Source organism: Drosophila guanche, unplaced genomic scaffold, assembly GCF_900245975.1.
Source record: "Drosophila guanche unplaced genomic scaffold, DGUA_6, whole genome shotgun sequence".
In the NCBI taxonomy this organism is placed as follows: Eukaryota; Metazoa; Arthropoda; class Insecta; order Diptera; family Drosophilidae; genus Drosophila; species Drosophila guanche.
Window position 1 is genome coordinate 4511591 of NW_022995745.1, and position 26820 is coordinate 4538410.

At 44.1% G+C, this 26820-nt stretch overlaps 3 protein-coding genes and 1 long non-coding RNA gene across 5 annotated transcripts in view; 2 read left to right on the top strand and 2 right to left on the bottom strand.

The window, feature by feature from the left end:
- Window positions 1-4500: 4500 nt before the first annotated feature.
- Window positions 4501-4982, bottom strand: LOC117581369. Its single transcript, XR_004573649.1, has 3 exons — window positions 4912-4982; window positions 4628-4844; window positions 4501-4559 (listed from the first exon to the last, which is right to left on the bottom strand). It is a non-coding gene; the product is annotated as an uncharacterized LOC117581369 (long non-coding RNA).
- A 2961-nt stretch (window positions 4983-7943) lies between these two features.
- Window positions 7944-9183, top strand: LOC117580832 (mitochondrial carrier homolog 2). Of its 2 annotated transcripts, none has more exons than XM_034267570.1 (2): window positions 7944-8020; window positions 8083-9183. In XM_034267570.1, exon 2 carries the CDS (start codon window positions 8085-8087, stop codon window positions 9138-9140), a length of 1056 nt encoding a protein of 351 aa, XP_034123461.1. In that variant the 5' UTR covers window positions 7944-8020; window positions 8083-8084; the 3' UTR covers window positions 9141-9183. The 2 variants fall into 2 exon arrangements, with proteins under 2 accessions (XP_034123461.1, XP_034123460.1); XM_034267569.1 differs by having other exon boundaries at window positions 8080-9182.
- A 116-nt stretch (window positions 9184-9299) lies between these two features.
- On the top strand, window positions 9300-9692 carry LOC117580884 (mitochondrial import inner membrane translocase subunit tim-16). Its single transcript, XM_034267636.1, has one exon. The coding sequence runs from the start codon at window positions 9300-9302 to the stop codon at window positions 9690-9692; it is 393 nt and encodes a 130-aa protein (XP_034123527.1).
- Window positions 9693-19531: 9839 nt separating this feature from the next.
- The window catches only part of LOC117581270 (carbonic anhydrase-related protein 10), a 17542-nt gene continuing 10253 nt past the window's right edge, over window positions 19532-26820 (bottom strand). The window contains exons 2-8 of the mRNA XM_034268281.1: window positions 26210-26257; window positions 24323-24459; window positions 24066-24257; window positions 23827-23989; window positions 21902-22056; window positions 20666-20797; window positions 19532-20581 (exon numbers count right to left, since the gene is read on the bottom strand). Coding sequence (XP_034124172.1) covers window positions 20495-20581; window positions 20666-20797; window positions 21902-22056; window positions 23827-23989; window positions 24066-24257; window positions 24323-24459; window positions 26210-26257 — 914 coding nt within the window. The 3' untranslated portion in view covers window positions 19532-20494. The remainder of the gene's footprint in view (window positions 20582-20665; window positions 20798-21901; window positions 22057-23826; window positions 23990-24065; window positions 24258-24322; window positions 24460-26209; window positions 26258-26820) is intronic.

A 26820-nucleotide genomic window follows, 5' to 3' on the forward strand; every position in this document is an offset into this window, starting at 1 on the left:
CTGCTCTAAACAAACATATTCATGGCAAAGATTATGCCCGGTGTTTGCGGGTGCTGCTGCTGCTGCTGCTACTACTGTGGCGATTGCACTTAAAAATTAGCATTAAAGGAGCAACCTATTCGGGGACGGAGTACCAGGAATTGTCGCCCTAATGGGTCTGGCGCTGGCTCTGCAGCCACTGCCAATTTCCGGCCGCGAAATTACATCTAATTAGCTAATCAACACAATTATGGTACAACCTGCGGCCAGGATGCGTCGCACAGACACTCACACGCAGGACACAGGCAGAGACAGAGACCGGGTTTGGGGCCACACAAAACCAGACCAAAGTTGGATGGTTGTTGTTCACCATTGCAACGCAACGGAAGTTGCCCAGACAGAGGCAGCAAAACCAAACACCATCATCATCATTATCATTATCATTATCATCCTCGACATCGACAACATTGATGATGAGTAGCCGGTTTAGAGCGGGAGCGGTGGGAGCGGTGGGAGCGGTGGAGTTCGCCACTGAACAGCCGCCACATCCGCACACTCGAACCATCTGTACATCCGCATATCCGCCCTCTGGCTTCAAACTACCGAGCTGCCCAACACACGAACCAATGAACCAACGAACCAACGCACAATGTGGCAAATGTTGGCAATGCAACGCGTGCGCCTCGTGGCCTCATTACAGCCGACCCGAGGTGCTAAATGGAATCTCTGAAGTGGTCAAGATGAGGCTACACAGCAGCATGCAGCTTGGCTGCCAACTCTATTGATGGATATGAAGGAATTTCAATATATCGGCAGCTAAAACATTAATTTATAGCACTACCAAAAATGGTCTCAATATCATGGAAATTATGGCTGCCACAGCACTTACACAGGAAAATTCGACTACGATTAACATGAATTTCGTTTGCATATGTAACGTTGATCCTTTGCCTGGTGCATGCCCAGCTGCATGTGCGGTCTTTATCCAATTATCCAGTGCCATTCGTTAGCTCATTAAGGGAGCAGGAGTCGGAGCTGAAGCTGGAGCTGGAGCTGGAGGAGGAGTCGGAGCTGCATCCGGAGCCGCAGCGGGAGTCGTCGTCGCCGGGCCATCCATCGTCCGTCCATGGTTAATATCCTGTGTCAACTGTTGTCCATTCAATTTGCATTTTTGCAATTATTTCAATTAAATCGACAAAAGAAAACGTCTGGTCCGCAAAGGCAAGGCAGTCGCGGAGGCGGAGGCGGAGGCGGAGGCAAGGCACGGTCGATGATTGGGTAGCAGACCGTTGGGGAATATAATTTCCTCGCGCCGGATGTGACAATGAATACGCATTAATAAGTGCATACACACAGAGACGCACACATAAACAACCTGGATATATAGTCATATTATATAACTACCTTATTCATGCGATATGTTTGCATGTCCTCTCCGCTCCACTCCATGCCACTCCGCACCCCTTGGGTCGGACATGTTTACGATTTTCGAACTCCCGCAGCCCCACAGCTTGCCACATTCTTTTGTGCCACTGACACTGCCACTGCTGTCGTGGTTGTTGTTGCTCTTGTTGCTGCTGGTAGCTGCGTGCCTTCCGGTAGCTGAATTGATATGGCCTCCCGCTGCCAGACGTCGCCAATCTGTCCTTCGCCTAACCACAACGAGGCGGCATGAATGGCTGGCTAATTTTGTGGAGCTTGCCGCGTCTCCTTGGCTCGCTTTTAACAATATTAATATGCAAAATAATATAAATGCAAGCGACGACAAATGAAGAATAAGCCAGAGGAAGAGACAATGGCACAGGCAAACACACAGCACAGAGAAAAAACGAACGAAAAGAAAATAATGAAGGAATGAAGCAAACAAATTTCATTGTAGAGGCGAGCGTGACATATTCTTCGTCCTCCACAGCAGGCAGTCTTCGTTGTCATTATTGTTGTTGTCTACTCCGGTGATGTTCCCCTGTGCTCCCTGTGCTCCCGTTGTCCCTGTTTCCTGATGTCCTGATGTCCTTGTGCCTGCCACAAGCATGAAATTGGATTTGCACCCAGTACAAGTGATGTGCCTGCCGCCTGTGGTGGTCGCGTATACGTAATCAGATTATTACATGCCGCCTGCTGACTGCTGGCTGGTGGCTGCCACCAGAGCAACAGCCACCGCTTGACACTTTTTCGTGCTGTGCGTGCCATCAAGATGAAATTATATGATTTGAATAATAATTGAATTATAAAATCATAAGCCGGAATCTGAATGGGAATGGGGAAAATATCAGAGTCCCTGCCACATATTCTATCCATTATGATTGCTGCACATGCCACACGGCCACTCGGCCAGTGTCTGCACACGCCATGCATTTTTAAATAGATTTCTGCAATCTTCATTCGATTTCCATTGACACTATGTTTTGCTGCCCAAATGCTTTTGCACAAATGCGATCCCTGTCATTAAAAGTACAAAAAGAAAGGACATAAAACCATGAAATAGACTGGAAAATGGGACTCGCTGGTGATAACAGCGAAATTTCGAGGAAAACAATCAGAGGCAGGCAGCTACGACTTGATGTTAAACCTCAAAAGAAGCTAAAGAAAATTTCGCTCAAATATGATTTTGTGCAGCTAATGCTGAATGGCTTAGCTATGATAATTTTTGCATAAGTATTCGCCAGTCTCCCACCAGACATCCTCATTTAAAACTGTGAATTTGAGTAGCTGCCCGGCGCTGCATCGACCAAGTTCTGAGGAGCCTAACCCTCTGGCTTTGGCCTCCCCTGAATCCTGAATCCTTAAGCCTTAATCCATTATCTTTAGCAATTTGTTTTGCCCAAAAAGTTGTTTTAAAGTGCACCAACCTGGTGCAGTGGACAGAGCACTCTGCTCACCCCCCAAATGAAGTCAAGTGCTTGACCTAGCCGCGCACACTGGGCCAAGTCAGAGAATGGATGCGGAATGGCTGTCAGAGACCAGCTGCTTGGCGGGTCTATGTGCCATGTGGCCCACTGTTATAACTTGATAAAATGGGCATGGCATTTGTCGCCTTCAAATGGTTAACAAGTTTCAGCAAACATCGACAGACATCATTACTTACTGGCAATGCAGGGTCGTCACCGTCTCTTTTCTCTCCCTTTCCACGGGTCTCCGTTCTCCGTTCTCCACTCTTGCACTCTTGCACTCTCTCACTCTCTCCACTCTTCCACTCTGATGCGACTCTTCAGATCGTCTCCCGTTGTAATCATGTGAATCCGCTTAAACTGTCGAAGTGTATTGTGCGTCATTATTCTCTCTCGTGCCATTAGACTTGAATAGTTTTTTGCATACTAAAAGACAACCAGTTTGCCGGCTCGACCAAAGGATACCCAACTTGATGAAACAAATAATAGAAGACAAGTACAGGGTATAAGGAAAAAATCGAAGAAAAAAAGAAGCTCAGAAAACGAGGAACGCAAATCGCAGCGGCATTGATGTCGGTTCGACTTTGCTGCTTATCATTTGTTCATGGATTGCCCATGCACACATACACATAGACTGTGTGTGCATGTGTGTATGGGTGTGTGAATGCGTGTGCTTACTTTGCATTTGCTATTTTTTCCACTGCCAGCTTTGCCTGCTGATGCGCCTGATGCAGCGCCGATGATGATGATGATTATGATGAAGGCGACACTCGACTGCATTTGCACTTAAGTGTGCAGTTCTTAGCATCATCATCATCATCATCATCTTTTATGCTCTCTCTCTCTCTCTCTCTCTCTCTCTCTTGATCATCAACTTATTTAAAGTGCGCGTTGAAACTCTCTGGCTTACCGCCTGTCTCTACCCAAAACTGTCTTGACTGGCGGCTGCATGGAAATTTAAATTTTTTATATTTTATATTATTTCATTTGTACCTACAATTGCGGCCAATTTGGCTTAATTGTTTTTATTAAGAGTTTGGTGCAACACAGAGGAAATCGCGCCCACATGGCGCCGCATCTACCCGGGACACGCCACAGTGCCAACAACAATGCGTATAAATAAATCACTTAAATTTTATTGAGCCCCTCGTCTCCGCACTCACTTTACCAGGGAAAATTGCATTTTAAATGCACACACAAATTGAAAATTGCCATAATATATACACACATACACATGCCTGTGTGTGTGTGTGTGTGTGTGGGTTGAACTTTTGCTTTGGTAATACGTGCCTCATTATAGAGATCAATGGCATGTCCATGCTGCAAAGCGCAATTTGAATGTAAATTGTTGCTCTTTTTAATCACACGCTAGCACACACTCATAAAATTGGTGCTCAAGCATTAAGGATTATCTATAGATACGTTTGCATTATTCATGAACAGAAATCTCAATGCTGGTTGTCACAATTTATTTATTTCCAGGCTGCCAGCTGCCAGCTGCCAGCTGCCAGCTGACATGCGTCTACTTTTGCATTGCACAGCACTGTTGCTGTGCTGCCCAACACTACATTCGATATCAAAACAATATTGTCACTTGTGTCATTATATTTATTAATTAATTGCAAATAGCATAACAATATTTAAATCGTGTGAAAGTCTTTCAATAAGACAAAGTTGTGTGAGAAAGAGAAGCTGTAAATGGAAATAGAAAAATAATGTTAACTCTACATCAGCCACTATTGCTTATGTCTTCAACTTACCCCGTCAAAAGATGTACGCTGTCCGTTAAGAATGGCCATTTTTTATTCAGTGGTTCAAATTTGAGCCGGAATGTGTTGAAATTGTGACTGCTTGTGATTCGTAGTGGCAAGTCTGTATGAAGTGTCGTTTCCCCCTGCCCATCTAACGGAGAGCGTCACATCATTTTACAGGGCGATCCAAGAAGTTTTTACTCGTGTGTGTGTTTGCATATCCTTACTAAAAGAACAGAAGAACAGAGAAACGTGGAGCATTAAATAACTCAATCCTATTACCGATTACACACCGTCTTAGTTATTTGTTTCTATGTTCCCTTTTATAATCATTTCGAATGTAGATTTTAATTTCGATTTTTACCCGAATAATTTGCTCTTATGTAGCCCAAACACAATATGATTTGTGTTGTGTATTATCCTTAGCTGGTTAACTTTGACTTCTACTAGGACTGAATATGGCCTGCTCATTCACATGCCACAAGTTCTGATATTTGTTCGCGACTTCTGAGCTATCCAGCGTAAAATTTACGTTTAGAATGGGCTTCCCACAGGCTTCATTCTGCTTTTCTTTCAAATACCCAAGACAACAGAAGTATTAGCTTGCATTTTGTCACATTTAATTGAATAGTTGAATTTCATTTGCATTCTGATTATGCCCATAAATGTCCACCCATTGGTTGTGTCAAAAGCCCCAAAAGCCACATGGAATGTGTAATGATCAAAAAGTTTCCTTGCTCAGATTCTGTCAGCTTCCGCATCCGCAACAGAGGCGTGTGTGAAGCTCATAAACAAATTATACGCAAGTTGAGAGACTTCCGGGCTTAGGGGCTGCCAAGCAGTCGCTCCTCTTGTGGCTGCCACTTCTGTCCAATCCTTGGAGCCCGTACATTCTGGCAGCTGCTACTGCGGTAGCTCTGTTGCAATGCAATGTGTGCAGTTAGAGGGTATTAACATAGTTACAATAATGACTTGTTGCCTTTGCCGGGTGCCCATCACAGAGCCCATGCGACTTTTGCCTCTCCGGATGTGTGGCTGTCCTAAGGACTACTCTCTGTAGATGGCAGTGGCATCATCCTTCACCCAACTGCTTGCCGCAAATGCACAACAATTGCAAGTGCAGTTGCTTGGCTTTCGTTAAAATTCAGCAGCTGTAATTGAACGCATTTTCGTTTTGTCGTTTGATTTCATTGTCTTGCGCCGCGAAACCCAAAATTGTGAACCCCACTCCGGGTGCTGCAGCGGCTCCCCTGTTGTAGCTGTTGGCTGGAGTCTCATTCATTATGCAAACCCCTCCACATGGCTATCTAAACGTGGCCATGGCCAGCATTGTGCTTGCTTCGCTGTGCTTCGGACTGACACGACATTGCCAGGAGGTGGAGTGCTGCCTTTTGAGATTAGTTGCCATTTAAACTGCTGTTACCGCCCCGATCGGTGCAGTCCAGCGATTCCGATTTCATTCCGATTCCAATGCCCGTTCCTACATCTACATACATACATACGTCTCGTCCCATGCCTATTCCCATTTCCCTTCCCATTTCGACTCTGAGACCATTTGGTTTGGTATTTTTTGTGCTGGGAGTGCCGGGATGGAACGCTCGTCAGTTGTGTCCGATGGCTGGCCGCCATAGCATTTTGATTTCCGCACTGCATCCGGCAGTTTTAATCCCCTGACAGCGGAGTCCTCCCCAATCCACACGGTGTCCCGTCCCGAAAAATGCAACAAAAAATGTTAGAGTGCAAATGCAACAAGAAGTGCGAGTGTTCTCGCACTCGAATGCACCTCGCAGAGATCACCCTTACAGCGAATAATTATATGGGAAATACGAGTACAGGAACAGCTAAAGATTCAATAGATTATGACGCTGGGCATACTGGAATCTATGAGAATTTATCCTCCAACCAATCAACTCTAATAGATAATGATCTCTCTTCAGTTAGGGTACATCTGTGGAGCATATAGAGGGGGGGAAATAGTTCCCCCTATTTACCACACACACGCACTTGCAACGTGGGATCTGCTGCGTGGCCATGGCCATGGCGCTGAAAGTGGTCGTTGCAGGCCGTGCTATCCGAATCCAGTGTCGCATTCATTGCCATTCATTCGCTGCTGCCCGTTCGTGGCGAGGACCCCGCACTCACTCACCCTCACTGTCTATCCACTCCCTGACCGATTTCCGTACTTGTTGTTGTTGCTTGTGGCTAACATGCAAGCTTAGGATTTGGAAAACAATTTCACTGTTGGTGGAATGGCGACGTCAGGTCTCGCTGCTGCTGCTGCTGCTCCTACTCCTGCTACCTCCTCCCACTCATGATCTAAAATTTTAGGCGCGATGCGTTGCACACATCCCTAATTAGTGATGTGCAATAATCGTGCGTGTGTCTGTGGGTGGCTTGCCAGAGGGTTGTCGGAGGATGCCCATGGGCTGAGGGATTTCGTAGTAGTTGGTTCGGTTCAAAAATTGCGACATTGTTAATCAACTGTGCGTGTCGCATAAGTTGAATTTGCCTTCGGTTCGTTGGTTGGAATTGGATTGGATTGGTTTGCCTGGAACAGGCAGGCAGGCTGGGCAAGGCGGGGCGAGGCGAGGCGAGGCGGCATGCCCATGGGCCGGGCACTTTTGAAAGTACTTTGGAGCCACAAAATGTTGGTGAATTCATTCGGCTGTTGAGTCCGTCCAAGTAAGTGGAAAATTGTAGTGAAGATCGTGCTGAAGGTCACTGCCACTCGTTTTCGATAAAAGTTTGCTTTCAATTCTGCAAAAGATTAGCAAAAATTTCTTCCCCGAGTGCTTTAATTTGGTTAATGGGAATTTCCCCTCATCCCTGCACCACGGTTCTCGTTCTCGTTGCCGTTGCAGCTGCAGTGCCTTGATTTTAACATCAAAAGTTTCTTCATGAAATCCCAAAAAAAAAGCTGCAACCTTTTGGGAAATGGGTGGGGATAATGGCTGGCTGGCGGGGTGGGGCGTTCTGCCAATACGACGGCTGGCTGCAGTAAATTGACCAGAAAAACAGCAAAGGGCAACGGGGTCAGCCTAATTGAAATTTCATGTTGTACGTAAAGCAAGCCGAGCCCAGCTGCTGGGCTCGATTCGTGCTGCGGGTGTTGGGTGCAAGGGATTCGCTGGGATTTGTAATCAAGAAAAAGAGTAAGGAAGAAGGTAGCAAAAGAGCAGAATTTTACAAATTAAAATAAACGATATCAACACTAAAGACATTTCAAAAATTAAAGAGAATTAACGAAAGAAATTCATTGAATAAATTTCAAAATGTATTTTGATGTTTGCGCAAAGCAAGCCTTGAAAGAGTTTAGGTTAAGGTTCCCGCATATTGAAACACACTTCACAGCAAACAAGCCAACAAATCTATTTCATTAAAACATTTTGCTTCTGTAATTCGGTAAGTTTTCTTGTGGTTAAACCCAACCACAATCGAAGAAATTTCATTCCAATCAATAGCAGCCATGTCTGACAATCGCCCCGAGATGAACGCAAACGAAACGGAAGAGGGACACGCAGAGATCGCAGAGGATGTGATGCCCCTGCGGAACATCGGTGCTGGTGATGGCATTTACCAGGGGGAAGATCTATACCCAGGGGAGCCTCAACTGCGACGTAATCGTCTGGTTGGCGGTCGCGTTGTCTTCTACCAAAATCGTGATGCAATCTGCATTCATGTGGCATGTATCTGCGCGGGAATTGGGTGGACTACGCTGATGCATCCGTTGCACCATGCCGGTGTCTTGATGCAACTGGGCTTTGAACCATTTCCCGGTGAGATTGTCCAAATGGGCTTACTTGGACCGCGCCATCTGCTGCCAGGGGCGCAACATTTGATTGGATACATCCATCAGAGCGATGGATTCTTCGCCCTGTACCGTGGACTAACTGCAAAAATCGCCATAAATATTACCACCTATGTGATGGATACAACTATGTCAATGCTGGGGCTGGAGACTCGCAATTTTGGACCTACGACAGGAAGTTCTGTGCGGGATATGTCCCGGTGCATGCTGGTCCGAGGCTGCCGCTTGACCTTGAAGCTGATCCTCACGCAGCCCCTAACAGTCGTCTTTACACGCCAGATAGCCCAGTTTATTGGCTGCGAGTCTGTCTACCAAACTCTGGGCCAAACCATCATCAAGATATTCAGGGAGGAAGGCATAGCTGCTTTCTATGCCGGCTTTGTGCCCCGCCTGATAGGCAAAATGGGCTTCATGGCCATCACCACTATCGCATCGACTCTGTTTTATCAATATGGTCCGAACTACTACCCCATACAGGCACTCCACGAGCTGGTAGTTGGTATTTCCTCCTCGTACGTGCTGCATCCTCTGACCGTGGTGGGCACCTGCATGGATGTCCAAGGATCGCCCTTGGCTGCTGCCATGCCCTCCCAAATGGCGCACTATGAGCACTGGACCAAGTGCTTCGCTGACATCTATGAGAACAGTGGATTCTACCATCGTGGTGGCATTCTCTTCTGCCGCACAATGCCCGTGAAGAAGCTTGATGCCTAGATGGGTTGCCAGAACTAATTCTTTCATTTTTCCGTTTATTGTCGATCAAAATAAAATATAATTGTAAAGTGGAAAAGCAGCACAATTGAGATTATCGTGTAGGCCCTTTTTTTAGTGTCATACTTCAAGTCAAACGAAAACATTTCATTCAATTGAATGATGGCAAAATATTTGGCAAGAATCGTTATCTCGGGCGCCCAGTCGATTGGCAAGGCACTTGCCAAGACGGTGCGCGAGGAGATCGAGGTCTACAGGGAGGCAGCCCGCGTGCATGCGGCACAGTCCGCCACAAACTTTACGCCCTCCAAAACGGATGCAGCACTCAACGGCATGACGCTGGAGGAGGCTCAGTTGATACTGAACGTCAAGGATGTGCTGGATCGTGCAGAAGTTGAGCAACAATATCGGCACTTGTTTCACATCAATTCGAAGACGGCCGGAGGCTCGTTCTACTTACAATCGAAGATTTATCGGGCCAAGGAACGCATCGATCAGGAGATCAAGAAGATCGAAGCTCTGGCCAAGTTGCAGGCAAAGTCGGAGTCCAAGTAGCAGCAACACGAACACAATACCAAAAGGCAAACACTCAATGATGAACACATCTTTAGGGTGGCATAACAAAATTATAGACTAAACCTCATCCATTTAACCATTTTATGCTGTAGTTTCAATTTTGAAGTCCGAAAGGTGCGGGACTACTCGATGAGTATGACCTAAAGGGTTGTGTGCAGGAAGAGATGACTGCTCGAGTTGAGTTGTCGTGCCGGTAAGGGCACATTTCAATGTTGTTTTGCAGCCAGCGTCGTATCTGGTACTCTTCAGTGTTGCAGTCTTAACAAATGTCAGCAGAGATTAAGCGGCTAAAATCTGTACAGAGGTTCAGAGGCAAACGAACCAATGCAATGTAACGAAGCGAACAAGAGAGACACAAGGACCGGCAAAGGACATGTAAAAGATTTTATATACTACTACACACACACACACACACACACCCACAAATACCCACATATACAGCACACACCCACAGACACACAGGCAGACAATGAAGCGTAACTGGCAGATGCACGTAATGAAAATATCAAAAATCTACAACGAAATGTGCCAACAGGCAGGGGACTAACCCAAGCCCAGACAAAATTCAGTTTTGGTTCATTTGAATGCGACACATTTGTGGGCCACACCTCGGTGAGTCGAGGGTTTCAATAGGGTATGATCAATGCCTTAGAGGACAGCTACTTCAGGACTTATATTTATTGATATGCAAAAGTTCTGATAAGTTCTGCCTAGGACTTGTCATTCTTTCATATTTCCAGGGTATATCGCAGGCTGCTCTTTGTTCCACAACGAAAATGCTTACTTAAATGCCAGTTAGGCCAGTTGTTGCTGCTGTGAGTTGGTCAGGTTCATTTAGGCCAGAGAAATCAAGAGTCAAAAGTTAGACTTGTGACTCTCGTGCCGCCTGCCTCGTGCCCTTCTGCCACATCAACGTTGGGAAATTACTAGTTATTACACGGCCATGGGTGTGCGTGTGTGTGTATGGATGATGAGAGGAAAATTCGTATCGTCTTAATAACCAAAAAATGCCATCAGCCTTTAGCTTTCAACCATTGCAGCAGCACCATGTCCTGTCCTGGAAATGACTCTACTCTTGCCCATCCTGCTTCTGTTCTGTTCTGTTCTTGATTCCTGCAACATTCACGCATGCCTGGCCTGACCATGCATATGCATACGTATATCTAGACATGAATTTCGTTATACTAAATGTATATGGGTGCATCGTGGCAACTGTTGAGCAGAACACGAACAGAATCTGTTGTACTGTCGCCTGTGCAAAATGCAATTAGACTAACGATGCAACACAATTTTGTCTTCAACATCATAAAGATGTGATGGCGATGCGAAGTGAGGGGACACAGAGATGAGTTGGAGAGTGAGAGAGAAGAGAAGTCTCGAATGTGGGGGCTTTGGTGCAAGCCAGATGGTCAGCCATTGAGGACAAGGTGCAGTTTGAATAGTTTCATTTGATACAGTTTAAATTGTTGCAGAAAGTCGCTGAATAAGTTTTAATTTGTAAAGGGATCAATGACAGCTTAGTTCTCGTTGATAGAATCTACCATTCCGAAGATTGTTTTCCTTCAAATTTTACTTAGATATCTTCGTGAGAGAACTTATTATAAGGATTATGCAAACTGTTTGCATCTTTTCAGCAACCTTCGCTCCATTTTGCGACACTTTTGTATTTAAATTGTTGTCTGTGGGTGATGCTGTGTGCGAGCCTGTGTGTAGCGGAAATGTTGAACAAAAGCTGGCATTTGCTTGGGACTTGTCCGACTTGAGTTTCATAAGCAACAAATTGCAGTGCGTTTGGTCATAATTAACATTAATATCAAGTCAATTAAGTAGTCAATTATGAATTATTATTGAAATCAGATCGACTAAAGGCAAAAGGCAACAGCGGGCACAAGTGGGTGCTTGTGGGCAGATCAGTCTCTGTATCTGTATCTGTATCTGTATCTGTATCAGTATCCATTACAAATGATTTACATGCTTGGCGCTCATGCCGAATACGAGAGTGTGTGGTTTGACCCGTTCTAAGAACGTGGCCGACAGCAGACAAACACATGTTCCACATCCCATATATGTCATAATTAACACAAGCCACTAAATGCATGATTGGTAGCATATGAATATTAATTATGCACTCGCTTCCACTTCGGCAATTCTCTGTGAAATCTCGGTAAATGTATCTGGTAAATGTGTATATTACAAATATGATGTGAAGAATTTGTTTAAATTATTGTGGCAGTGAATTTTGAACCGATCGCTTTTGTTTTTGTTATTGCAGAAGGAGCTGAATATCATATTAACTTTATATACATTTTATTATCTAATTTGAAGCAACTTTTTTATCATTTAGTACTCAACATTGAGATACTCATATAAAAAAATAAATCTAAAAAAAAAAAACAATCCAAGACAATGCAGTGAAATTTTCTCGGAAAACATGGGAAATCCACGATAAATGCTGCTCGACAGTAAAGTGAAAAGATTTTTCTATTGGGAACATGACTTTTGTGTACATTTTTTGTTGTTGTGTTGTTTTCTTTTTCGGTGGATTGGACGGGCGGATGGTTCTGGATGAAATACATATATTACGCATACGCCGCATGGGCTTCCGTTTTCCGACAACAACGTCGGCGGTTTCAATTTTATACCGTTAAACCAATTAACAGGTTTTACACAAACATAAACAAAAACACACAGAAACACACACACACACTTGTGCACACATTTATGAGGTGTTAATCGACGTCATTCTGATGTAAAGCGCGATGAGAAGCAATATATATTTTATGGGTTGCGTAATTAACAGGCAACAACAATAACCAGCCAGGGGTAGAGGCAGCGAGACAGCGACAGGTTAATGAGGCTTCATTGATTATGCTTACATATATACATACATACATATGCATATGAGGTCGTGTCGAGTGAGGTGTGTGAGCAGCGAAAGAGGCTTTTGGCTGGGGGAGTTGGGTTGGCAGTGGCGGCTGCCCACATCAAATTAAAATGCAACATATGCTAATGAAATCATCCAAAATTATGAGCAATTAAGAATAGCTTAATGGGATTGCCATTGCCTGGCATTGGTTTTGGTTTGGTTATGCGTTTTGGCTTGGTTTTGACTTCCTCGCACCGAACTCCTCTATTTTATCCTAAAGCTACCAGCTTTAACGTCGCATTTCTTTTGTCTGTTTGAGCAGAAGACACGGAACAAACAGGCAGGAAGACAGGGTGGGAGCTGTGGAAGCAGCCAGGTGTAAATTACAAAACTTGCAAGATTTTCGTTTGGCATTTCCTCTTCCCTGATGCTGGGAGTTGGAGACGACGATGATGATGATGATGGCACTGCTGGCACACTGACTCGTCGTCTGTCGTCATAGCTGGCTGGTCTTGGACTCGAGCGTAATGCCAACAATTACGCAGCTGAATATTTTATGAGCCAAGCAGATTAATATGAATATTTTATTATCATTTTAGATTCCTTATTTCTTTCACTGGCTTTCACCCACTTTCGACTGTATTTTTCTGCCTCTCTGCCTGTCTGTCTTTCTGTCTATCTCTCTGGCAAAGAACCAGCCAGCAGGCCCAAAACTAAGTCTAGTTAGATGGCATGGCCCGAAATATGCTTTGTTTTTTGGCATTTCACTTTGCAGGCTTCTTCCTTTTTCCTTCTGCTGAGTGCAGCAAGGACAGCTTCCCATTTGTTGCAATTATGTGACCATTGTAGAGAGTTATTTATTTTGATATTTCCTCGAAATAAAATCAGATTGATCTGCGTACATTTCGGGTAAACTCAAACTTGAGTTAAGTTTTCATAGAGCATTCACTTTTCGTTGGTTTCCACTCCTTGGACTCCGCTTGCTGTTTGGTCTGCCGTTTTTTTGCACCTTGCCAGACGAATTTTCGTTTGTGCCTGAGAGAGGGTGAGAGAGAGAGAGAGAGAGAGAGAGAGCGGCAGGAGGGAAAGAAATAAATGAAAAGTGTGTGAGAAGAAAAAGGGAAAAATGTGGTGAGAACGGAATTTATGACCACGAGCCTTCAAAGGGCCAAGTTGCCTAAATGTTTTTTCTTTTCCCCACCAAACCCAAACCCAAGCCCAATCCCATTTCCCATTGCCATTTCCATTCGCATTGGCACTGCTACTGCTACCGCCTTGTGCCATGTAAAAACCAGGCCAAAACAAATTGGGGTGAGAGGCGCTGCCATCGCTGGTAGTCCCCTCTCAAATACCAAAAAGCCACTTGAAAAACTGTGGGGCGAGAGCGGAGAGTGGCATTTTCTTTCATTTGTTGCATTTTAAATTTAAATTTTCATGCGCTGCGAGTGTCGGCAATTACCAAGGCCTAAACTTTACTTTACACACCCACAGATATATACATGTAGATGTAGATATGCACGTGTATATGTATGTTTAGTTTGGAGGGCGCCCAATAATATCGTCATCATCAAGTGCCGCGCCCACGGCCCTTATATTTTTTTGGCACTTTTTTTTGTGTGTTTGTTTGTTTGGTGGGCAAAGCGTGTCCAGACAGCTGCCTGTGTAGAATGGTGCTGGGGCATCTCTGATTTATGCAGGCCATAAAAAAGCTTGGCGTGAAAGAAAAAACGGGGAAAGTTGTGGGAGGCGAAGTACCACCGTCGAAGGATGTGCTGGAGCCGAAGCTGAGGCTTAGCACCCGAAGCTGAACTGAAGGGAGATCAACGTGTTTCAGGGGGTGCAGTCAGTCTGAGTCTAGGCTGCCCTGTCAAGTCGCATCGAATGCAGCGAGAGATGAGGCTGCCTGCAGTTCTCGGGGCTGCAGAAGGACTTGCTGCTCGGAACCAGCTCCCTGGATGATTGGTTCATTGATGGTGAATGGTTCAGTGGAGTGTCCATCTAGCGTATGCCTTGGAAATGTTCCATAAAATATTGTCCATGCAATTACGAAAACAAAAACGATTCAATACACTTCTCCAAACATTCCCTTTGAATTTCAAACAAATTTTAAAATCAAAAACCGACAGACTGCAGCCCTGAAACGTGGCTGGTCACGTAGCTTAAATGGAGTCTCAGGAGAGCGCAATCCGGAGGCGTTCGTTCACGCTCATGCGGGTTGGCAGGCTGAATTATAATGCATTTTTTTCTTCTCTTTTCTGCGCCCGTGCTCTCATTATGCGTTCGCCTTGGAGCTGGCAACCTGCAGCCCTGACTGTCTGAATAGGCAACAGGCAGACGTCGTGCGGCATGCGAAAGTTGCTTGTCGGTTGGCTGAGAGGATTGGTAGGGTCTCGTGCGATTTTTCCTTGGCCGCACATGCCTGGCTGCACTTCAATCAAAATCAAATATTACTCCCGGACTATGGATCAAGGAGCTGGCATTGATGTATGTATGTGGGAGGAGGAGGAGCATCCCTCCAGCAAATGTGCATTTTTTGCTGCCACTTGCTTTTGTTGTGGCCGACCTAGCCATGGCTTGATTACGCACGTTTATTACTGGAGAGATAACAGGAATCGGAATCGGAATCGGAATCGGAAGGGGGAAACGGAGTGGGAATCTTCATCAGTATGCGTTGTATGGCCTCAGAAACGTACAACATGATTACTTGCAAATCACGTGAATGTGATTGGGATTATGCCACACACACACACCCAAGTCCAAGGATGCATTATGGGTGTGGGTGGAGCATACTCGGCGTTGCTGCATTGCATTATGACTATTTTCGATTAGGGAACATAATTCAGAAAATGTCTGAAAGACGGGTGGAGTGCACCGAGTGTACGAGTGTGACTAGTGGGTGGGTGTTGCACCTGCAACAAGTTGGTTGTTGGTTTACATCACAATTGCTGTTTGTATTATTTATTTCTAATTAAAATTTGAAGCGGTCGCGCCGTTTGTTCATGAATATTAATTTGGTTTTTAAGGCCCGTCCGAACAATGGAAAACTAAACATGAATTACAACTAAATATTTATAACTCATTTTCACACAAACACACACACACACGCACACAAGTAAATAATTGACCGCACACACATGCACAAAGAGAGTTAAATAAAATTGGAAACTGGTGTGTCTGTGTGGCGCGTGAAAATACACAAAATTAACTTGTATTTAAAATTTAATTAAAACTTTTGCTGTTATTTACATGTACCGACTGCCCCATGGCCACACCTACCACACCCACTACCCCCACACCATTCGACGGCTCTTTTCAATGGCTTTGAGGTACAATACTTTTTGTGTGCAACTTTTGCCAGTGGCCACTGTCTGGCACTTCCCACTCACCCGCTGTGCAACGTGGCAGGAGGCAAACAGCTAAAACGTTGCCAAAATCCATAATGCATTATATATGCCCGACCCAGCACGGCAATGGCATCTGTAACTGCATATGTACATAGTATGTATGTATTTATGTATGTACAAATGTATTCGTACACGAGTTTAATTGAAATATCGCGAACAATTTTTGGTTTATCGCATCAGCAACAACAAAAATAGCAAAAACAGAGAAGGGCAGCGCCCAGTGGCATTGTGTGACAGGGGGTGGGGGTGGGTGACCCGGCCACTCGGCCATGGCTAACTGGTTGTTGCGGTTACGGCGTTTAGCATAATTAGTCCTTCTGACCGCATTTCGTAAAATGTGGCTTAGGCCTTCATTTTACACCCAACTGCAGGAAGATCAAACACCACACACCACACCGCCCACTCCAGGCACAGCATTCACATAAACAATTTGCCCCAATCGAAGGCAGTCACATGGCGGGGGAAAATGCTGACTGACCATCATTCAAATACACAATATTATGGCTGCCGATGTTCTCCTACAACTGCACAATCCATCGCTTTGCTTGGCTTATCCAGTGGGCACTCTCAGTATGCCAGTTTTTTTTTGGGGCTGCTAATGCTAATGAACACTTGTTATATTGAGAAGGGTGCTGCCAGCCCCCACACTGCTGAATGCCACTTGCTCCACGGCCAGTGGCAAACTTTGGGGCCAGCCACTCGCCTGACCACCGACAGTCACACTCACACTCATCCTGGCAGTCACCGCTCCCTACAACGCTGAATGTAGCGACCAATTTCAATTTATGGTAAATTAATTTGTAATTAATTTTTATGCGAAACGAAACGAAACGAATGAATTCCTATTGCCTTATGGCAGGAGTGAGGTGTGTGGGTGTGTGGGTGTAGCGCACAAAAAGCAACAATTCCATTTGTGTTTTTATTTCCATTTTACGCTAGTTTAGTTTCAATTGCGTCCAATTAAACATGCGGCCAGTGGCAGACCACCAGCACCAGCACCACCAGCAGCGTTACCCCGAATGCTGACCAGCTAAACCCACTGTTTCCGATTGCCTGGTAACATTCAACATCAAATTTTACATCCAACACCCAGCCCAGCGACCTCATCTCCATTCCGATTTAGATTACCATTCCGAGTGCCGACTGCCGACTGCCGACTGCCGACTTCCCATTCCCATTCCCATTCCGCATCCTCTGTCGCACTCGCATGGAAATCCTGAGCTGTGTGAATCCTCTGCGTGTTGCACGCGTTTTTGTGTTTTTCGGAAATTGAAATTGCATATTTAAACAGGCTCTGGCCCATTCCCACAGTGTGCACCACTGTAGTTCGCATTCAACGAGATTAAAATCATTTCTTCGTTGTTGGCTGCTACATTTCTAAGCACTCTTGACTGCTGCGTAACGCATTCGCTGTTATTATTGTTATTATTATTCCAATTAATGCTGTGCTCGAATGCATTTTGAACTTCTGTGTAGGCCCGATCCCCAGGGCTTTTTGTCATGGAGGAATCCATTTGTATAAGCAGATTAGGTTTGGTTTTTGCAAAGGGAAGTGCTTGAGAACTGCCTGAGTTCCAGGACATCTCCCCAGTAGATTTATTCTCTTTCTTTGCTCCACGTTTGGTAGCAATTTTAAACTCTATTGGCACTGAATGCTCCTGTGATTAGTTGAAACCGGATATTGAACCCTCAACCCTGATTCATAGGGCAGCAGTGATTAGCTTAACGGCAAATGGAAACCAGATACTCACCCCCCAGCTTAACTCCAGCCCTTCAACCACAAATTAAGCAAAAATTCAATATGTTTTTCGGTTTTTTTTTTCCTTTTTCTCATATAATACTTTTCGTTTTTCATTTATTAGTTTTGCATTCTTCAATTTTTCGTTTTTGTTGGGGGGAAAAACAACATTCCGCATTTGATAGGCCATTTCTCAATTGCTATTTGCTTGGTAATTCTTGCATTTATAGTTTATACATACATTATATATATTTATATATATCGTTTGTATATAGTTTATATATTTATACACTATATACCATATAGTTTTGCATTTTTGTTTGGGGGGGCAACACAATATAGTAACTTACAGTCGTAGCAAAGTGTTTCCGAGTTGTGGAATTTGTTTCGTTCTCTGTTTTAGCTTTTATACAAATAGTTAATGCTCTACACATAATTAGGAGGGTGGGGCCTAATAAGTTAGTTACCTATATGGCTGGTTTGCTTCTTGCTTGGTTGGCCCAAAAGGAAATACAATAATTGCACATTAATTTTTCCGTTCGACAGCTGCGAATTTGTGGGAATTGAACGGATCCGATACACATTGTTTTACTCTTTTCTATATGTATGTTTTATATATAATATATCTTTTTATTATATTACAAACTCAGGTCGTGCTAACTGCTAAATGCTATTCAGTAACTTAGGTTCTACACTAGCCATAATACTTGTCTCTACAGCACTTTTGCGAACATTTTCGTTCCTTGGTTTTTGGCCCAAAAAAACATTTCTGCACACTTTGACGACTCAAAAAAAAAAGTGACCCAAAAAAATGTATGTATCTTATTCGTTTCGTTATTTTGTCGTCTAACTCGTACTTGAATTTGATTTTTGTTAGCAAACTCCACTGCTAGTTAATACATTAATCAATTAGTTAGTTTAGTTGTTTAGTTACATTGTAGTTCTAATGCTTGCATTCTAGAATTAGTTTATGTTTTGTAGCGCATTCGCTTTGTGTATACTCCATGGCTACATATATGTATGTGTGTATGTCTGTCTGTATTTATGAGTTTTCTGTATAGATAGAGCAGACGAGATGTCCTGCCAGATCATCGTCAAAGCCAGAGTTATATATTTGTAAATGCTTTTGGTTGGATAGTGTTTGATTTGTGTTTGTGTTTGTGTGTAGGAAGGGGGGGGTATGTATTCATTTATATAGCTATCATATATAGTGCGCGAACGATGTGTCCAATCCATTGCATTCAACTTTCCCTTTCCCTTTCCCTTTCAACTTCCTGGCTGCATTGCATTTAGTTTCCTTACATCATCCATGTCTACATATAGAGCGAGTTGTATATAGGTATATGGTATGCATGTATATATGTTTGCCTGTTTGTATATATATATAAGTGTATGTAGATACCTTCTTGCTATTTGTATGTTTATATGAATATTTATTTTTTGTTAATTTCTGTTGCCATTTGTTATACTTTCTCTCCACTCGTTTATCTCTCCTTTTATTTTCGTTTCGTTTCTGTTTTCGTTTTCGTTTTGTTTGTTAGTTATTGTCCACCCATCCAGTTTACGGAAATTCTCCTATTTTGTTTCATTTTTATTATATATTGTTTCACTTATTTGTTACTGTTGTTTGTAGCGGCATTCTAGTTGAACAAAAGATGTGTAATGCAGACATATAGAGACATACTCAGACACGAACACAAATGCAAATGCAAATCGCAAAAATAATTATCACATTCAGAAATTCACTGAATCGAAAATATTCAAATGAGCTTGGATTAAATCTAAGCCTTTAAGCCTGAATCAATTCGTTTCCCTAGCATAAATTCCACCTATCAGATCGACCAAATAAAGGCTCCAAAGATGCGTTAACTTTTCTTTGACGTATTCCGTGGATCCTCTTTGCATTCAAAACATAAAACAAGAACCGTCTCAAAATCTCATTAAAGGCCTGTCTGAACAATAATTGTTTCACGATTTACGCACAAAACTATGAAATTAAAATAGTTCGCATATTTGCCGTACGTTTGGCTGTGTGTGCGATGTTTTTGGGGTAATGTGGCATTTGGATTTTGCATAGAAATTCCTTTATTGTTTTTTTGTTTTTTGTCTGGTTTATTATCAACATTTTGGTACCCGATACTCGCAGAAATCAGGGAATATATTTTAATCTTGCCAAAGAAAAACCTAATAGGAAGGGTTTTCAGATCCGAAAAGCAAACTCTATTCCAGCAGCAGTAAAAATGTTTTTGGGTAGCCAAAAATTCTACTTTTAGACACTGCAAATAAATGTCTGCCAACTGTTTAGCCCATTTGTGTACCCAAGTACCGGGTATTACATAGTCGAGGCACTTAACTGTAGCGTTCTTACGAATAGTTGCCGGTTTTTGTGGTTGTTGTTCTTGTTGCAAGCATTTGTTACCTAAATCCACGTTTAATATTGTTGCTACTGCTGCGCCGGCGGCTGTTATATTATTAATAATAATGCAATAAATAATATAAATTGTTGTGTGGCTGCTGCCTCTGCGTTTGTTGTAGGAATATTGCAGGCAAAACGAGTCCCGAAATGAATATGAAAATTGAATGCGACATAAATACCTCAACCGAGACCTGCTGACCCGCTGACCACCGCCTCCGTGGCTGCAGCCCTCAAGCGAGCGGAGCCCTTTCTGTTTGTCAATATTGTTGCCATTTCTGTAGCATTGTTCACCACATATAATATGAATAATAATAGCAATGATATTAATTGCTTTTCGCAGTTTTCCACGCACGGTTGTCAACGTATCAAGAGTCCCGTGTCTGGTGACCAACGATTCGCCCGATAATACATATCCTTATACATCGAGGGGCAAGCATATTGATTCTGCCAGAGAAAAATACAAAACGTAAGTAGTGGAGGGGACTCGGACTGGCATGGGAAATATACGTATCTAGAAGTAACACTCACCTTGTTTCGCTTAAAATCTATATTCGTTCTTACGGTTCTATGATGTAAACTTTGCACGGGTCGCGCATTATTACCTAGTGGAGCTTTTGGTGTACTCTCGGAGCCTTGCATCAGTCGTCGGAGTTGATATAACTGCAAAGACATAAACACAAACACATAGACTCGTATATCGATTCGGTTCATTATTTTACCATCCCGCTCATACCTCCAACTTACACAACTTAACAAATGACAAAATATTTTAATTGTTTTTCTGCGGGTTTTTACTGGCCAGTGTAATTTTGCCACTAATTGAAGTTGAATAAAGTGTGAAATGCTTTGCGCAATTTGTCAACCAGATGGCGGATAATTATGCATGACAACTCTAAACTAATTTGTTTGTGTTTAATCATAGTTTTTATTATTTTATAAAGTTGTTGCCGCTTTCCAGGGCTTTTGCTGTAAGAGGAGTTGGGATGAACAGATCCTAAAAGCTACTTTTGAAACTGTGTTTCATTTCCTGGTGTCTTTCTCGATTCTTAACCAATCAGCATAGAACCTTTCAATACCATTACCAGCCCTAGAACTCTCATTAAGTTCATCCAAATCACTCTCTAGTCAACCATTTACATTTCATTGGATTCCTATTTTGTTTGTTATTTTTCGATGCGCTTTTTTACCTTTTCGCAGCCCTTGCCACGCCCTGCCAAACCCTACATTACACATGCATTTATGCAAATTGATTAAACTAACCAAATATTGTTTTTTAATTATGCACAGAGCGGCATATTGACCGCACTGCCACCGCGATCTGACCAATGCCCAAATTGATGAGCAATTTTATAATTGCATTTATGCGATTTCATTGTACTTCCAATCATCATACACGAACAAAAAAACGGACAGGGGGATAAAAAAGCCATGGCACATAAATAAACCAACAATAACAATCATCTCTAATTGCAATTGAAAACACACACACACAACACACACACGCACATACACACAAAATGCATTTAATTATTTGCGGTGCACAACCAAAAGAATCGACTGCCCAAAACCATGAAGAAAAGTATGATCCATTGCTGGATTATTTAGTTCAATTAAAAAGGGGTCCCTCAAAACCTCAAAAGATCAATTTAGCATACTTAAAATGTACATTTTGAATGTTTTAATAATTTAATTACACTATTATCTATGCTAAAATAAGGATAAGTTCAAAGTAATCAAATGACATTTTATCATGGCGTAACTCACCTCCTGTTTGGTGATATAGATGGGTTTATTAACTATGATCCAGACGGTGCTCTCCCAGCAGCCGGGATGGGTTGTGGAGCCCTCGTAGGTGATGTAATGATCCGTGTTTGGCAGCAGCGACCTCACTGAAATGTGCCGTATGGGCGTCGAGAAGCCTGTGGGAAGGGACGGAGCAGGATGGCTCGGTTCAGTGAGTGCATAAAACATGAGAAATGCAAAGTTCAAGGTGCAGTCGAAAGGGATGGACTGGCATGGGTGGGAGCTCGAGCTATTTATGCGCATATCGCAGAAAAAAATAAAACAAAAAATATGAAAACACGTCTTCAACTTCGGCATGGCAAAGTCAAATGAATAATTCAGACACGGGCACCACGAGCACCGCCCAACAACACTTGCAACACTCCCGGCCCATTCCCAGTTCCATTCACGACCCAATCTGTACCCAGTGCCGACCTATTCCCGACCCATTCTCAACCTAATCCGACTCAACCTGACCCCTCACCTGACCACTTCAACGTCAGCGCACGGCTTTATTCATACAAATCATTTTGCCAGCCGGAAATGAAGCAACTCGCGACTTGTAAGGCCGCAATGTAGCACAACTCAAAGTCTGGCAAACACCGAGGCGGAGAGTCGCAGTCGCAGTCGCTGCGTCGGGTGTGGGGTGTGGGGTGTGGGGTCACTGGCTGCGACGGGGACTACAACTGGTCTGTCATGGTGGGATGGGGGGATGAGTATTTGCATCAGAAGTGTTAGTTTTACTTTCCCTTGAGGTGAGAGGAGCTGCCACCAGTGGGTACACTGTAGATGTGTCGGTTGCCTTTTGGAGCGTAGCTTACTGAATTGTATGGGCAGATTATGTGCAAGGAAATTGATTGAAATATGCTACAGAATAGATTTCAATAGAGACTGTCTTTTCAAATGCATATTGGCGTTCTTTATATTACATGTGAAAAGTATCTAAATTATTGACCGTCTGTGATTGCAAATATTTCTAAATGTTTCTTAAATATTCTCCTCTTAAAATACACATCAATTTTTTTGTATTTTTCTGTTCATCTATGCACATATCATTTATATTTTGTTTGTTACCTTGCCAATCTTTTTCTATCTCTGAACATATTTTCTCTTTTCCTAGCTGAATCTTTTCTCTACCGTGTCTCTCATTCACCTTTCTCTTCGTTAGAGTATCTACAATTTGTTCAACCTTCAACTATGCAGTAAACATTTTTAGGTTGGATTTATTTTTTTAATTTTTTGGAGCTGCTTTTGTTGTTGCTTGGAGAAGTGGCCTGGCATATTTCTTGGTTTTGGTTGCTTCCTGGCTTGGCTTCTCTGGCATTTTACAAATTAAGGCTGGGGCTGGACTGCCATAAAGTTGTACGACCTGTAAAAAGGCTATTAAACTGGCCAAGAAAACTGCCAACGAGACGTGCAATGAAGTTGTGGATCCGTCCGTTCATCCGGCCGGGTAGGAGGGAATTATTAAGTGTCGGTTTAGTGTAATTCGAGGTTTCATTTTCGTCACTTTGTGCAGGGCAGTCTCAATTTCGTGGCCCCCGCCGGGAGTCATTTTTTATGGCTCGCCTGGACATAATTATGGCCTCGACTGCAGTTGTTGTTGCAATGACATCATAAAAGAGGCAGGGCCAGGGTAGGGCGTGGCATCGCAGGACTACAGGTCAGGGCAGGACAGGTCAGGGCATGAGCAAGTGAGAGAACAGAAGGGAAGCCAAATGGCAGGCAAAGCATTGCAACGATATTAACGTTGCAACATTTCCGGGGGGCATTTTGCGTGGACGGAAATGAAGGCAACGAAAAACGGTTATGCAAGGTAATGCAAGGCTAGCGATGGCACAAGAATGATCGATATTTATTTACCGTAACCACAAGGAGGAATGGCAATATTATGTGACAAAACTTACCTCTGTAGAGCACCTTGTTGAAGGTGCTCGTGATGATGCGCAACTCTGGATTGGGCGTTTCGCCAATTTGCACCATCAGCGACAGTCCCACAATGCCCTGCGACTTGTGCTGGGCCTCGGACATATTGTGGTACAGCTCCTTGTTGAAGCCATAGATTTGAATCTGCAAAGGGGGGAAAGAAAGCCAGCATTGTTCGTGGCCTGTCAGTGGCGATGATCCCCTCTGTGCAGACACTCACCTCGCCGGGAAAACTGTAGCCCTGGATGAAGTGCTCGGAGCCGCGAGTGTTATCCACACCGTAATGGATGTAGATCTCCTCGAATTGATAGCGATAGGCCAGCGGGCCGCCGGATATGTTCACATGCTGCTTGGTGTCCTTGTCGACGCGAAAAACGAGCGACTGGCCCGTGTTGTGCAGAGTGCCGGAAACCTGTTGAAACCAAGGATTGATTCAAGGCTCGCCAATATGCATATTATATGGGTGTATACACACACCTTGTGCTTGTCGATGTGCAGCGGTCGGAGGTAGGGATCGAACAGCAGCTTGTCGGGCACCACATCGATGGGCGATTGGCGTCGTCCTTTGTTGCACATATTCCACTGTGGATTGATAAGGCCCCAGAAGCTTGGTCCTGCCAAAACGAACCAATGTATGAGAGTTGTGTGCAACATACACAGATACACAGAGGAGTACACTGGAGTATGAATCAGTTATTGTCCCCCAACCACCCCGTCACCCCGCCACCCCGCCACCCTGTCTAACCCCTTTCGATCCACTCTTTTCTGTCAATCGACCAAATGGAAAACGTGTCTGCGCCTCCTTCCCAATGCAAACAGCAGCGGCAGCAGCTTCAGCAGCAGCAACATCGATGACAATTTCAAATGCCAAATAAAATTTCATAAGCTTTGAGAATGAACCGGGCATCCAGCCATCCTGCAGCAATCCTCCTCTCCCCGCTCAATGCTGCACCAACAGTCCATTTTAAATGGCAATTAAATGCACTGTCAATGGGCACGGGCGCGCTTTTTCGGGTGACCCAAAACTTCTATGCCTGATGTGATGTGACGGGCTAAAAACTGTTGAAACTTTTCAAAACAATGCTCGGTTTTTGGGGTTGGACCATCAGCATGGTCAGCGTGGGGTCAGCGTGGGGTCAGCGGGTGGCCGGGTAGCCTAGCGGCTGCTAGTAGTGGTCTATGCTGGTTTATGGGAATTAGGCCTTTGTGCCTCATACAAAATTTAATATTTTCTATACCATGCGAACACCACGCAAATAAATGGAAGCAAACAAATGGTGCGGTAACCGATGCTGGTGGTTGACTAGCTGAATGCTCTATGTTGTGACGATTTAACATTGAGGGATTATTGCTATGGCAGTTTATGGAGCGAGTGTTTAAGTGCAAGAAAAGAGTTGCATATATCTGAAGTGCATTTGCTTGATTTTAGCTAAAACTTCTTGAGGTGTGGAACAATCTGAGTGGGCTATAAAATTTAATCTCTAAGGAGGTATCAATGAAATATCTATCAGAACCCAAATTTCCTGTAGGGAAACTCTGATGGTGTGATATTTATCAAGTTGATGGAACCCATTCGAAATTGTTGTTGGGGTGCAACATTTGATGGGCATTCAGGATGCGAATTTCGTTTACTGGAATTCAGTTTCGAGGTTTTCGATCCCTCTGCGAGTGTGTGTGTGTGGCTTTGTTTTTGTGTGTGTTTGTGTGTGTGTGTGTGCTGCTGGGATGACACGCGACACACGACACACGACACGCGATGCCCGAGTTGATGGAGGCAATAAATGCCAAAGTTTAAAAAACTTTTTCATGATGATGCAGTTGACCCAGCCTCTGACACTGGCCCCAGACACACGTCCCCCTCCAACCCGCACTTGTCGCGTTTGTGGCCTGTCCCGCGCCGCTGTTCATTTTGTGTGTTTGCATTCATTTGTTGCTGCTGCTGTTGCCGCTGCTGTTGCAGTTGCATGTTGCCTGTTTGTCTCTTTTTATGCTGCTGCTGCTGCTGCTGCTGCTGTTGCATAAATAAAACTGCAACTGAGTTCCTGGCAGGGTGCAGGTGGAGCATTTGTGAGTGGGACCAGTGGGTAGACCATTCAGACAGCGACATGCAACAATTACAACTGCAACAACATCCTACTCTCATCCGATCTGGGATGTTTGCTTGTCTGCGTTTCCTCTCTCTCTCCCCTGCGCTCTTTTTTTATTGCTGTTGTTTTGTTTGCCAAACGATTTGAAATGTAATTAAATCAGTTGCAGCATTCGGTGATGGACATGAGCTTTGACAGCGTTGCCAATTTATGTGTGAAAAAACTTGAAGCAAATTCCAACCATAGATCTTGCAGGATGATCGGTGGCTCTACTTACCGGATATACCATCGTATGTCCACCATTCCTCCCAACTGGATAGAACCTCTGAAAGGAAACAAAGTGAGAGAAAAGTCAGTCTTACAGCTGCAATAGATTAAACCCCGAACCCCGAGCATTGCCCAATTGAAAGGTGAACCAAAGGATCTCCCACATTGCCATATGCAGGAAAAGTCCAGGGCTTAATGCCTGCCAAGGACCAATTCCTTGACAGCCATTCCGTTTCATCTCGGACGCGATAGCCCACCCGCTGGCAGCCAAAGCTCGGTTTTCCAATGCGCATAATTCGCTGCCAATGTAAACAGCGCATGAAATCAACTAATGTAAGACTTCCTCTGTCTCCCGATGCCACTTTCCCCTTTCCAATCTTGCTTGCAGCCAGACTGAGCGTCACCGTGGAGCCAAAGTCAGAGCCAAAGTCAGAGCCAGAGTCAGACAAAACAAACAAGCAGCTTCTTCCTGGGGGGTAAACGATGACTTTAGTTGCCAGCCATCGAGACGCCATCGGTCTGGGTGCTGCTGGCTTCCAATGCGTGTCGCATGAGTCACAACGGGTCCAAGCAGGGTGGGGGGGGGGGGGGGGGGGGGGGGAGGGGGGCCCAAGAGGGGGG